The following is a 15196-nucleotide window of genomic DNA, read 5'->3' as shown; positions in this document are numbered from 1 at the left end:
AACTTAAGTGGAGGTAGGTTTTATGATCTAGTTTTAGGAAAAGAAAAATCCTTCCTTTCTCTACTGCTGAATTGTTTTAAAAATAACATATATAACTATTAACCTAGTAGAGTGAAAGTAATAACAATTCTCTAGTGAAATCTATAGATTGCAGATTTCACTAGAGGCCAAATTGGCTTTAGAGACTAATGTGTAGGAAAGATGTGAATCTGAATAGTTTCAAAAATTTCCAGGTTCACTATGGATTGTTTATATTCCTTCATCTCCCCTTAACCCCCCCCCCCCCAAATAAAGGTCATTAAACAATCTGGTAATAAATACTTAGGGAAGTGTGTTAATTACACTTCAAGCATCTAATTTACCATCATAAAGTGACTTAGGTAAAGGAAAATTCTTGCTCAGTAAACTTCCCTTATACCTTAAAATTAATGATTTTTAAGAATTGCCTTTGCTCAGGAGTAGTAAATCTTTTTGGTAAGATAACACCAAGTAAATTGCAAATATTGTATTCTGAATGGGTGGTGGTAGTGGTCAGCAGTTAACTGGACCAGGGAGGACAAACCACTTCGACTAAAATCAGGAAGGATACATTCTAGCTGTAAGAACAGCAATGTTTGAGGGCTTATTATATGTTGGACACTGTTCTAAGAACTTTACACATATATACTCATTTAATCCGCAAAATAACCTGATGAGACAGGTCCTACTGTCCTGGTTCTACAGAGGAGGAGGCGAAGCAGCAGAGCGGGGTAACAGACAACGCTCTCGCAGTCGGCCGTGGAGCTGGAGCAGGCTCAGGCAGCCGGTTCCTGAGCCTGTGTTCTCCGCCTCCAAGTTATACATATTATACTCCCTATCTCAGAGGTTTCCAGAAAAGACTTTGTGATTGTAGGGGAGACTATCTTTTAGCTCAGGTTGAAAATCCAGGTCCTGGCTTGTTAAAGAAATCCTATCGCACTGGCGTCAATAAGCAATTGTTCTGTTTCGGGGCCAGAGTTAACTTACTCCCCCAAATTTGTTATTCAGCTTTAAGCATATGACAAAAAAAAAACTCAGAGTTCAGAAAGAGAATAAAAGGTCTAATTTAATCTTGTCATTGGTTAATTTGACATATTACCTGCTGTTTCCTCAGCTGTAAAATGGGATAACAAATAATAATTCAGACAGCCTTCAAAAGTAGCCCTGGAAGGCACCTAATGTGCAATATAACTCAATTAGTAAAATTCACCAGGCGCTAAGAGAAGTTTGTGTCTGACTGTTGCTGTGACTTCTCATTTTCAGAAAGAATAAAACAATTTTACATATTACCCTTTAACTGCATTATCATATATTAGAAACACAAGCAAAGACAGCATGCATTACATGGGTACACAATGCGAACAAAATTACCATGGATTGCCAAAAAGGTGGTCCTCCAATCACTGCCAGCAAATGCATGATTATTATGAAGATTTGTACTTCAGTCACATCAATTCTGATTAGGTACAAAAAGCCAAAAAAGCAGAATTACTCAAAACAATTTCAGGTTAATCAAGTGCAAGCTTAGCAGCATTCCTCTATCATGCACAATAGAAAAAAATCTCAAATACTGAGGAAAGGGGAAAAGGAGGTATCAAAAATTTGTTATGAGCAAAATCAAATAAAATCCAGAGCCCTTTAATTTAATTTGATGAATTTCACAGAGCAATAAAAACCCCTCCTTTCCAAAGGAAATTTCTGACTGAAGTTGGGCTGAAACTAGAGCTTAACCTTTCCAACCAAAAAAAAAAAAAAAAGAAAAGAAAGGTGTGTATATATATATTAAATTTTGAGTGTCAAGCAGAGGACTGCATTGTAGTATCAAATGGAAGAAAGGAAATGGTGAGCTTTCACTAAATCACAGAGTGAATTACAGAGACCTTGCAAACTTATTGCCCTTTAGATATACGCATTTAATGCTTTCCATGGTGTGGGTGTGAAAAAGGTTTCACCCAATTCTCAAATTCTTATGCTTATTAGGTCAACATCTTAAGGTTTCTGGAAAGAAGATACTGAAAGCAGCCAAGAGTTAGCTTTGAGGTGTAGCTGGAAGTGATCTTATAGTAAAAAAGAGGCAAACCTGGTACAAAAACAGGGCAGTAGAAATTAGAAGTCTGAAAGTCTGAAAAAAAGAATATGGGCAAAAGGATTGAGGAGTAAAGCATACACTGGTGTTCCTTTCCTGCTAGGACTTTATAAAACCTTGAGATTCTCATTCTCAGAGTAATGGATCCAATGTCTTTTAGCTCTGAGAACTTATCCTACAGATATGCTTACACAACATGTTTGCACAAGGATGTTAATTAAAACATTATTTATAATAGCAAAATGATAAATGAGGGCGTGGCTACAGAAATGATCTTTGACTTAATGGAGTATTTGGCAGCTTTTGAAAAAAGAGTGGGGCAGCTCCCTATATAGTGACATGGAAACATATCAATGACATATTAGGTAAAACACATGTTCTATAACGTGTATATGTTACTTTCTTATAAAAAAGAAAAATACTATTCAATTTTTATTTTTGCCATTAATTATATAACAAGCTTCTGGAAGGAGAAATCATAAACTGAGAACAGTGGTTACCTAGTGGAGAGGATAGTGTGGGAACTAGATCACTGGGAGATGAGGATGGGAGACCATTAACTGCATCTTTTTTATAATGCTGGTTTTTAAACAAAGTGAATAATTTATCATTTAAGAAAGTAAATTAAAAAAAAAAAACAGTCTAAAAAAAAATAGGTATCAACAACAGCAAGGGGGTTCAACTCCCAGAGCAGGGTAGAGCCCTCACTTCAAAAACTGATTCTTAAAACAATCAATAATGTGAGTTTATCATTTGTAAGCTCTCACACCCATAACAAGTAACTAGGTTGAAACCAGCCTCTCACCACTGAAAAAAATTGATCTTTGTTTGCTCAAGAATGTTTTTTACACAAGCTTATTAAGCTGCAAACATATATTGATGTAGTTATCTTAATATACAATTTTTGGGGAAAAAATGGACTGAATTAGGCTAAGAAGAATCTGTAGAGCTGACCTGGTCAGTGGTGAGAATTACACTCAGTAGCAGACTCAGGAGACTAAGCAGGTGTCAAAGATGATCGACTCTGTCTTGGGTGGAGGGCAGACATCTTACAACATTTTGCTGGACATATGAAGTAGCCTTTTGGGAGGGGAAGGGCCAGAAGTATAGAATTACAAAATAAAAATGGAGGGAACCTCATGCAATTATTTGTACCTTGGATAAATGTAAAAGAGAATAGAAAACATGAAAGACCTTTACAAAGCCCCAAACTGGGATACCTACCACATGCACTTGGTTGAATTCCAACAAGACTCAGTATTAACTGAGGGGTGTGAAGGGATTTAACTGACATTCTGTGAGAGTTGATAAGCACGTTAATCATCTTTTTCCAGAATGTTTTATGTTTCATATGCATTTCAAAGATACACTTGCAAATTTGTAAACATAAATATTTTTGTTAAACTACACATAGTAAATATAAGTGTGTTGGCTACTAGCTTGTTAATACAGTACACACTAGTGCTAATTATTCACAGAGTCAAAAAACCCTGAATTGTACAATTTGACTTGTGAGCTTTATTTAAAAAGAAGCATTTTGTTGAAAAAGTCACTGAAGGTGTCTGGAATTCTATTCAAAGATTAGGTTGATATTAACTACAGATTTGCAATGATTTATAAACGGATCTGAAATTCTACGGAACTTATGCATAGCCAGAATGGGGCATTTATTATATACTTTGCCAGAAATACCATTGGTGGGGTAAAGATTGGTAGACTGGAATAAAGATTAGTTCGAAATTCAATATACTGCCTTCCAATATTTTACTTCCTACCCTTGATAAGGGGCAAACTGGGCATGGCAAGCTTAACGCTAAATAATATTACTCATACACCTGTGTGATAACTATGAATATTTTACATTCAAGTGTTTTATATAGAAAAAGTCTAAGCATCTATTTAAAACAGTATTACCTACCATGTGAATGACTATATGGATCTTTAGATTATCTCTGAAGACTTAAAACAAAAACAAACAAAAAAACCTATCTAGTGACTTTGAGTGAGAAGAGAAAAACAGACAAAGGCTAGAACAAGTTCTCGAAGAGGAACTCAACTTTGTTAAGGGGTGGAAAAATTAAGAGTCCTCTCACCTCATTTAGTAATAATCTTGGAGTTAAATAAAGGGATCCCGGACACATTCTTCCACTCAAAATTAGCACAATCAATTCCGGAAGAAATCTATTGGGAGTTACTAATACAGGTCTTAAAATTAATAATAATGATAATGACCACTTATTATATGCCAGTCACTGTAGTTAACACATTACATTTTTTACTCTTAATCTTCAAAATCATCCTAGGAGGTAGGACTAATTACCACCATTCTATAAATGAGAAATTTAGTCAGATAGGCTAAATGACTTTTCCAAGGGCCTATTACAGAGATAATAAGTGCTGTTTCTACACAGTGTTGATGAAACTCTTCTGAAAATTTTCAGTCTACTAATCTACGGGGACATCTGTCATACATGTTTAACTTGCTATCATTAAGATGTCTATATATCTCAGGATGATGCTTCTTGTATTCTAACACAATTTTCTCTAAAATGGCACAATTCAATAGATAATAGTTGCTTAATAAATCAAATTAATTTGGAAACAAATGGGAAATAACCATTCTTTAAGAAGCTTGTTTTTCTCCTGAACTTTGTAAAAAAAAAAAAATTACATCTAACAATTTCATTTCAATGACCAAATCAGTTAAAGTGACAAACACTAAAAGCAAAAGAAAATCTCTGCAAGTTAACAGCAACTAGTAAAAGTAAAGACAGTGTATCTGGAGAAAAAACATTTTTCATGATGTTAAAATTAAGATGCATTAGTTTCTACACACATTTTAATAGGGGGATCTATAAATATAGGTTCCTTTGTTATCACAGATAAACAAGGTGAAAGTAAATAATATAGTCAATATCTTGACTATTAACTTCGTTAAGAATACTAGTGAGAATTATCTTTGGTGAATAAAATAGGTAGTAATAAATGAACTATCAAAAATTATAAATCTAGCCCTGGCCAGTTTGGCTCAGTGGTTAGAGCATTGGCCTGTGGTCCAGAGAGACCAGGGTTTGGTTCCTGCTAAGGGCACGTACCTCGGTCGCGGCTTGTCCCTGGCCCTGGTTGGGTTGTGTGGGTGGCAGCAGCTCGATGTGTCCCTTTCACATCAATGTTTCTCTCTCTATCTCTCTCTCCCACTCTATCTGAACAAAAAAATGGAAAAATGTCCTCGGGTGAGGATAAAAAAAATTATATATCTAGGCAGTTGCAGTGAGCATAAAGCCACAGGTTTTTGGAGGAAATACCAAAAACAGGTTAACAGGAAAGGGGTGCTAAAGAATGACATCTCCTGAACTATGCACATTATTCTATCCTAGGAGGAAATTCCACGAATAATTGTGCAAATATATTGTAAAGTCAACTGAAAATGGCTTTAGTCTTGTACCTAAAACATGCCTATAGTACTCATAGTATTCTCCACATGCCAAATTTATTTGGGAAAAAAACAAAAGATGTAGATCATCCCTAGTAATTTGTCCCCAAAGCCATCATATCATTACTGCCATTGAATAACTGGATTTACAACGCTGCAAAAGACACCTTCCAGAAAGAACTCTGCTACCAGAGACTCACTATTATTTCTATCATATTACTTTGAAGCATGTCAGGGAATGAGGACTCAATGTAGAAAACTGAATGCAGACTTGTATTGCTAGAATGATCTGTCGGTGTCCATATGAACAGTTTCCCAACACTCCCGAAACTACAAAATAAATAGAATGAAGCTCTATTTTTCTTGTAAATAAACTTTTTCATACTAATGTGTGAAGGATTCTGGGCTATTCTACTGGGAAACCATTTCCTAATAAATCTTAAAATTTTTTAAGTCATAAGGTCAAAAATCACACTTCTAATATATAAAGAAAAAGATACATTACATACTCTTAGTGTTAATTATGGAAATATGTATTTTATATTAAAAAATACACCTGAAAAAGAAAGTAGTCAAAGAATGACTATAGTTAATAGGAAAGCTAAGGTTTAAAAGCACAAATGAGAGGAAAACAGTGAACATAAAAGAAGTGAGAGCAGCTTCCAGCATTAACTTAAAACACAAAACGAGAGCACTGAAAACAGAAGCAGAAAATAGCACCATACTGGTTAAAGGATATACTAAAAAAGTTAAGAGAATAAACAGAATCTTTTCTACTATAAAAAATTCTCTCAACTTACTATCTAAGGAAAAGAAAACTCTGCTGTTTTCAAAATATACATACCCAAAAAATTGTATTTAATGGTGGAAAGGTATTTGTTTTAAAAATATTACATCACATAGAGCAAAAATGATATTAAGGAGAGAACTATTTTAGTATCAGATCACAAAACATTATTTTAAAAAAATTTTGTTTAACAGGGTGGATTTTTATTGCCCTATTATATATTAAAATAATTTGTTTTCTAATAATCTATTTGCCTGTGAAATACTACCAGAAAAACTTTCGATTTTTTGTGTGTTTTAATTACTCTGTGCATGACAAAGGTGCTGTCTTTATTGAGTTCACGCCATTGTTCATTGGACAGCATGTGTATTCCAGCAGTTACCGTGAAGTTCCAGAACCAAGGTCCCAGGGTTCCTGTGAGAAGCTGGCATATTATAATTACGATCTGGGACTCTGTAACATCCACTCTATGCATAAGGAAACAAACATTTCAAATAACTTTACTCAGAGCTTCTGCTAAAGGGCCATACTAAAACAGGTAACACAAATAGATTTAAAAAGTAGCATTCTCCCAACACATCTAAAGATTCAACGATACCATTTATACACTACTACCACTATCCTATGCATATATGCATATTTCTTACCCAAATCTAAATAGTGTAAAAGCTTAAAAATTAAAACCATAACATTGAATAAATAAATGACTTGTAAGTCGGCAGCTGGAAACACTAGAACTAAAAATGCACAGTCAACTCTCAATTACCTAGGAACGAATGGTGAATACTATTTGCCAAGTAACCATACTGTCTGTGACCTTCAGTGCCAGAACCTATCCAGACTGTCCGGTGAATAAAATGCTTCCCAAAAGCCCCAACGTACACTAATATCTTGTACCCTTCATTGTCCCACAACTTATCATGCCCCTTCCTCTGCCATCTCAGAACTATAAGCACATGTATGTAGAAAGGGCAAGTGCAGAAGGGTGACGTTTTGGAAAGGGTTAGAGCAAAAATCAAAGTGGCTATTTCACTGTCCTGTTTCTACAGTCCAGGATCTTATCCTTTTTCCTCTTTCTCTTCCCTTAAATCCACACCAGTGTTATAACTCTCTACTGCACTGGAAAAGTTGATTAAAAATAAGTAAAAAGAAGTAAAACATTGAATTCAATCACTAAAAAAGTCTTGGGACACAGATGGTGACAGAAAAAACTAGTGGTTTAGAACAGACTTCAAATAAAATCGGCATAATCAAGCTTAAGCACTGAGGAATGCTAATGAGACAGACAGGTGCACAATTTCACCCGATGGCCCAAGCCCAAACTGTACTCTTAGTTTTAATTAATATAGTTTAGGATATTATCTATAATATTTTGATAAAATGGGCAGAGTCCAAATTAATGAATCATTGCTGAGAAAAAAATTCACAGGAAAATAGAAATTAAAAGGAAAATCTCTGGTGTTCAATAATCCATGTGATAAATTTTAAATACTTACAGATATGCAGATCCTATAAAGGCATTCAACAGGGAGTTTAATTCTTAATCCACAGGAAGTGGATCACACAATAACAGACACCAGTTTTTAATGATTAGGGGTCTTCAACTAATTTTCTTTACAGGTTACTTATATAAGAAGGCGAACTGGATTTGTCAGACATACCAGTAGAATTCATAGCCTATTAATTTTTTCATTTAACTATAAAAAAAAGTCAGGAATTATTTACTTACATAGACATAAACGTTTGGTGGCAGGATATTTAGCTGATGTAAATGTGAAACCTTAGAAGCCATGAATTGAAAAATGTAATAAAGTGAGGATAAATACTCTGCTGGCCATAATTATAAATAAGTACACTAAAAGTAACATTTATAAATTTAAGGAGCTCACAGAAGGAACCTTAGATATCATCTAATTCAAAACTCTTATTTTATACATTAGAAAATGAGGCCCATGAAACTAATAGGCCTTGCCCAAGCTGATACACAGAAGAGATAATTTGGAAGTAACACTGGAGGCAAGATAAACTGGTCTGAGTTCAAGTTACTATAATTTTTCTTTCTTTCTTTCTTTCTTTTTCTCCTGAAAAGATAACTTGAGTATTTTTTCCCCTGAAATGATAATTAAAGAAACAGGTCTACCTTTTGTAGTGTAAAAGATCTTTTAAGGCCCTTGTTTTAGTAAATACAGTTTATTAAAGATTGTTTAGGGTTTCTAAGCATTTAATTTATTAAAATGATTCTATATAGACATCTACAAGTTATATATTTAAAAAAACTAGATATACAGGGTTTAAACCTTCAGAGAGGAAATGTGAACTCTTGCACTTAATATAATCCATAAACATTTTAAATAATATTTTTACAACTGTTTACAAAACAGATTCAACTCATCTTTCTTCTTCCACCAACTCAATTCTCCTACAAAGTTCTAGCCTCTAAGCCCATCCCCCCACCCCCATCTTTGCATGCAAGCTAATAAAAATCCTAAGGGGCTGAGCTGGCCTGGAAGGGTCCTGACCAGCAGTACTCATCTCCATCAGATCTCTGCTTGCTCAGACCAGAAGCACTGCCAGGAAGAGGTCCCTCTAGATGTGACAGACACTAATAGTCTCTGTGCCAGGCAGTTTTTTACCTGTGATCAGAGTCGAGTGCTGAAAGTATAGCTCACACTAGCTTTCTTATACTACTTGACTCCGAATGGAATTTACTTATGGATAAATTATTGTGCCTATTTTTTCAAGACAGAACTAAAAATAGTTACATTAGGAAACTAAGAAAAACAAATACAAATGCCTTATTTGGCAAACATACTATTTTACAAGGTTATTAAATGTATAACAACCTGAATTTATTATGTATAAAGAGGAATCCTCATGATTTTTTTTCACTCGTATGTAAACATCAAAATAAAACAATTAAAATAAAAGTATTTAAAAATAAAATCCCCACCTGGCTGGTGTGGCTCAATGGATTGAGTGTCATCCCATGGACTGAGAGGTCCTGGTTCGATTCCCCGTCAGGGCACATGCCTGGGTTTCAGGCTCAATCCCTGGTGGGAGAAGTGCAGGAGGCAGCTGATCGGTGTCTCTCTCTCACATTGATGTTTCTCTCTCTCTCTTAAAAATGAATAAAAACATATTTAAAAATAAATAAATGAAGTTCCCAAGATGTCTAAGGTTGCTTCCACTTTCCTGAGTAAGAAAAAGGGATTCTAAAAAATTTCTTTATTCAAATAACATTTGAGAGTTGACCTTGTTGTTTCCTAATTAAACAAAATAAAATTTGGACTTTCTCTTCCATGCATACAAACTTTACTTCATTATACACACACTATTCTATTTGCTTTTGAAAAACACGTGAAATCCAAAGTGACATTTTTAGAACTACTTCTTTTTTTTCCCTCACCCAAGGACATTTTTTTTTTTTTTTTTTCATTTATCTTCAGATAGAGTGGGAGGAAGAGAGGGGGAAAGAGAGAGACACATTGAGTGGTTGCCATCCACACGACCCCAACTGGGGTGGGGGCAAACTGCAACTGAGGTACGCACCCCTAAGCGGGAACCAAACCCGGGACTTTCTGGTCTGCAGGTGGACGCTCTAACTGCTGAGCCAAACCGGCCAGGGCAAGAACTTCTTTAAAAATATCTTTATTACTCCATATACACTGCTATTTGGATAAATCTCTCCTTAAATGTAAAGCATTTGCAGTATATTTCTATGAATGCTGTAGCTTACTTTTAATTAACAATAAATTCAGTATTACTTTAATGTGAATGCAGGATTTCACAAAATTGTGTGCAATTTTCCCAAATCAAAACCAATCCCTTATACTACTCTTTAATTTAAATTGAGATGTTAAACTAGTCAATATCTTATGTATGCTGGACCCTTTCCCTTTAAAAATACAAAACCCTCCTTCCTTTGAGCCCATGTTCTCTCCTCTAACCGATGCCTTGCTGCTTCTCATCACAGCCACCGATTTTATAAGTAACCTGCACTGTGTGCTTATTTGTTTCTTTCACTTCTCATCCCCTACAATCTAGCTTCTACCCACCACTATAGAGAAACCACTCTGGATGGCCTCGTACTGCCAAATTCAGTGTACAATTTTCTGTCCTCATTTTGAGTCTTGGCAACATTTAGCATTGTTCTGGCTTTTCACTCTGGTATGCCTCCTCCTACTTTAGCTGTTCAGTAATTTCATGGGCTTCTTTCTAGGCTTGTTCTCTGTTTTCTGTGATTCTCATCCTATCTGGGTGTCTAAAATCCCTCACATACATGTTCTAGATAGAACTCTCCCTTCAAATAGACTGCTTTGGCTCTGGCCAGGTAGCTCAGTTGGTTTGAGCATCGTTCCCATACTCCAGATGCAGGTTTGATCCCCAGTCAGGGCACAAACAAGAATCAACCCATGAAAGCATAAGTAAGTGAAACAACAAATAGATGTTTCTGCCTCTCTCTCTGTTAAAAAAAGGCTCCTTTTCCTGTAGTGCCTTTCTCAACCTGCCATCCAACCACCTGAGAAGGTGAACTGGGAGTCACTCCAGTCTCTGCTCTCTCATTCACTCTCCATATTCATAGAGACTATGCCTCCAACCTCCCTTTCTCTTTGATAGCACTGTCTCTGTGGCTAGCTCAGATTTCACTCCTCACATTAACTGTGCGGATGCCTCCTAAGTGGTCTCCTTACTTCGCCACTGCCCACTCCAACCTCTCCAAAAGGTTGTCAGATTGATATTTCCAAAAGGTCCTTGTGTCATGTCCCTGCTTTAGGTCCAGCAAAGGTTCCCCACAGATTTAGGATCACAGCCCACATTTCTTGGCAGGACACAGAAGACCCTCGATTTTCTGAATCTTCCCCAGCCTTGTCTCTTGCCACTCCCCTACAGGCATCTGTTGATCTAACAATATGGCACAGCTGCAGTTTTCCAAGTACCTAGTTCATTAAAGAAACACACCACTAGGAAAACTCTAGGACTGGCAAACACAAAGCTGTAACAGCAAGTCACTCCTACAAACACCAGCTATTTACTGCTCCCATGGTTTTTCCTTTTCTTCCTTCAGTTCCCACACCATATGGCTGATGCTGCTTTATTAAAAGGAAAAGAGAATGAACTCGAGGTACATGATAAATAAGTTTTCAAAACAAGGGCCTGAAAGTTAACTCTGAGATAATACCACTATGCAAAAACAGATATTAAAAATTCTGTTATCTCTGAGAACAGTAACATCACTAAAAACTAAAATTTAATTAGGGCAAACAAAATGATCTCAGAAGTCTGAGGAAAAACATGGTACATAATATTTTCAATTACTGCTCTTTAAAAAAATATCAGAAATCTTTAGTATATTCTGAGCATTGATCATTTTTAAACTGCTGATGAATGCAGTTTTCAAGTGGACACTCATGTCCACTATTCTTTTTTAAATATGTTCTATAAACCTTTATTTTGAAATTATTCTGATATATGTCTCTTAGTTAACATCCAAAATATTAATAATAATTCCATTTCTGTAATAAGTCAAGAACATTTTCAATTATATTTAAATACATTTAGCAAAAAGCATCTCAATCAAACTTATAAGGAACACCTAAATTTCTATGCACTTTGGATCTTTCAAGACCTCAAAAACTGAATTTATTATGGATCTAAAATTCAAAATTCCACCAATGATTCATCTTAGAGACTAGATTAAGATGTTCTCTGATCATTTACTATTAGATTTTTATTTTGACATTTCATGATGTATTCTGAGTCTTTTTTCAAGTTCTTTTTCTTTTAATACCACGAAGAAAAAAAAGACTAACCTGAGCAGTGTAAACAGGATCTGTGATACTTAATTAAACACCAGCTGGTCAATTCCATCCTTAACCTCATTCCAAGCCTTGCTCACTCATTAATATTTACAGGTCACCATGTTAGAACTGTTCACTTTGAAGTTTGAAAAAATTTGTGTTTTATATTTTAAGTTCTTAGGCATTTTGGAAGTAATCATCTCTATGGTTTGCTCGTGTCAACTGAATTATCAAGAGTTTAGATTTTTATAGATTCATAAGTAAAACAATATGTAAAGAATAAAACCTAATTAAGGTATGGTATTTAGAAATTAGAGTTGCTTTTTGCTCTCATAAACTATCTTTTCCTTTCCTGAAAATAAATTTTCATAGGTCAAAATACAACACAGAGTTAAGGTGAATAACACTAGAAAAAAGAAAAGTGAATTTGTCTGATGGAAAGACAGTGGGTTATGAATGAGGAGGGGCTATTACTTTTCTCATTACTTTAAAAATACTGATTGGCACCCCACTGGTGTGGTTCAGTGGATTAAACGTCGTCCCATGGACTGAGAAGTCCTAGTTTGATTCCTGGTCAGGGCACATGCCTGGGTTGCAGGCTAGATCCCTAGTAGGAGGTGTGCAGGAGACAGCTGATCGATGTTTCTCTCTCAGTGTGATGTTTCAATCTCTCTCTCCCTTCCTCTTTCTCTAAAAATATAAATGAATAAATAAAATAAAATAAAAATATTGATTGGGCCCTGGCTGGTGAGGCTCAGTTGTGTGGGCATTGTTCCACGCACCAAAAGGTTTCGGATTCAATCCCAGTCAGGGCACATGCCTGGGTTTTGGGCTCCATCCCCCGTGCGGGGGCCTTCAGGAGGCAGCTGATTGATGTTCCACTCTCACATTGATGTTTCTCTTTCTCTAAAAATCAATAAAAAATACTTCAAAAAAAATTCTGATTAGGACATTCTAATATATATTTTTTTAAATTGTGATAGAAGGACAAATAATGGAGACCCTTAGGTAACAAATCCTTTCATTTACTAAACTTATTTTGTGATTTAACCAATTCCTAATACTCAAATACCTATAAGCTACATTCTCCATATTTGAAAGATAATCACATATTTGAAAAACAAAATCACCATTAAGTATTACTTACATTCCAAATCGCAATGTTCCAGAAACATAAGTTTGCCAGTGTGCACAATAGAACATAAACGTCCCAGCAAAACAGCAAAAAAACATCCAATCAGGGTTTGTCCCCAGTTGCACTGCAATACAAGTTCCAAGAACCACAAACACTGCAAAAGAAAGACGGCAATCAAAACTGAAGCATCTGAATTAAAAAAACATTGAGCTGAAATGATTTTAGAGGAGGCAAAAAGAAGTTATCAGTGGTAACAGAAAAGAATTATATACTCTTTTACATTCTCTTGTACTCCACAATTTCAATCTCATCATTCTCTACACCATTTAGTGAAACCTGTTTTTCAAAGCAACTAATTAAAATACGTTAGCACTTTTTTGGAGTATTCTCCAGACTTTGTGATAGCGTACCAATGAGAAGTAAAAAATGACAAGCAGAGAGTCAAAAAGAAAGAAAACACAAAAGGCCTACATAATTCACAAAGGGACCTACTTGCTTCAGACTGACAGCCGTCTTTTCTTATTTAGCAGATGTCATTATGGTCTTCCCTATAAAAGTTTTAGAACTCAAACTACAGTGCAAAAATGACTACCCCTTAAAATAAAATATAGGATACCTATCATTCTGCTATCACCAATTAAATTAAAATAGCTTTTGGAGAGGCCCAACTAGCCTTTATTCAGTGGAAAGGTTGAGTTTTTCTAGAGTCTTGAAAATTTTTTATCCAAGTTGAGCTGGTCCTCTCCTCCACCAAGCAAGCTGCTGTCAGGATACACCAAAACAGTAACTTTAACAAGCACCCACATCTGGGAATCTGCATTCTCCAGGTAAAACTATCTAGATTTGTTTGTTTCTTTTGAAATATTTTAACTGCTATGCCAAATGTTAAGAAACCAACTGAACTAAATAAAAATAAGTGTGTGTGGTGGCAGGGGGTAGGGAGGCTGGGGAGTTCTTGTCAGGAAGACTAGTTAGAAACTGTCATTTGGTTTCTAAATCTCCTTTTTTGCTCTCTAAAAAAGTACCAAAATATTATTTTATTTATTTATTTTTAAAGATTTTTTCCTTTATTGATTTGAGAGAGGACCGGAGAAGGAGTGTTAGAAACATTGATGAGAGAGAATATCCATTGGCTGCCTCCTGTATGCCCTCCAATGGGATCGGGCCCACAACCTGGGCATGTGCCCTGATCGGGAATCAAACCTGCAACCTCTTTTTTTTTTTTTTTTTTATCCTCACCCAAGGACACTTTTTCATTTTTTTGTTCAGATAGAGTGGGAAGGGGCGGGGGGGGGGGGGGAAAAACATTGATGTGAAAGGGACACATTGAGTAGCCGCCACCTGCACGACCCAACCTGGGCCGGGGACAAACTGCAACCAAGGTACACGCCCTTAGCAGGAACTGAACCCGGGTCTTACTGGACCGCAGGCCGACGCTCCAACCGCTGAGCTAAAAGAGCCAGGGCAAACCTGCAACCTCTTGGTTCATGGGTTGACGCTCAACCAGTGAGCCACACCAGCCAGGAAGGAAATATTATTGTAAAAACAGTACAAACAGCCCTGGCTGGTTGGGTCATGTGGGTGACAACCAGTCAATGTGTCTCTCTCACATCGATGTTCCCCCCAAACCCCGCTCTATCTGAAGATAAATGCAAAAAATGTCCTCGGGTGAGGATAAAAAAACAAAAACAAAAACAAAAACAAAACAGTACAGTGACATATCACCTATAATCCAACTACGGTAACTCATCTATTGGTAGCACATTAATGTATTTTCCCAATCTCTTTATCCAAGCTCATTATCACACAGTTGTACTCCAAATCTACAAGATAATTTTAAATGTTTACATAATATCCACTTAAATATAAAGACAAGGAATTTCCTAGTCTCTCACTATTGTACTCACATCTATAATTTATGAGGTTTTTTTGATGACAA

The 15196-nt window shown here is 35.9% G+C and overlaps 1 protein-coding gene across 6 annotated transcripts in view; it reads right to left on the bottom strand.

Annotated features, from left to right (window-relative positions):
- Positions 1–15196, bottom strand: part of CEPT1 (choline/ethanolamine phosphotransferase 1) — a 42125-nt gene that overhangs the window by 8118 nt on the left and 18811 nt on the right. For 4 of the 6 annotated variants that reach the window (XM_036272524.1, XM_036272520.1, XM_036272523.1 and 1 more), the window contains exons 4-5: positions 13270–13411; positions 1390–1474 (exon numbers count right to left, since the gene is read on the bottom strand). In XM_036272524.1, the coding sequence (XP_036128417.1) occupies positions 1390–1474; positions 13270–13411 (227 nt within the window). Of the gene's footprint in view, positions 1–1389; positions 1475–3058; positions 3185–6706; positions 6792–13269; positions 13412–15196 lie in introns of all 6 variants that reach the window. The other 2 variants (XR_004960930.1, XR_004960929.1) reach the window with 2 other exon arrangements.

This window comes from Molossus molossus, unplaced genomic scaffold, assembly GCF_014108415.1.
Source record: "Molossus molossus isolate mMolMol1 unplaced genomic scaffold, mMolMol1.p scaffold_m16_p_20, whole genome shotgun sequence".
Taxonomy (NCBI): Eukaryota; Metazoa; Chordata; class Mammalia; order Chiroptera; family Molossidae; genus Molossus; species Molossus molossus.
This window is presented reverse-complemented; position numbering and strand designations above follow the sequence as displayed.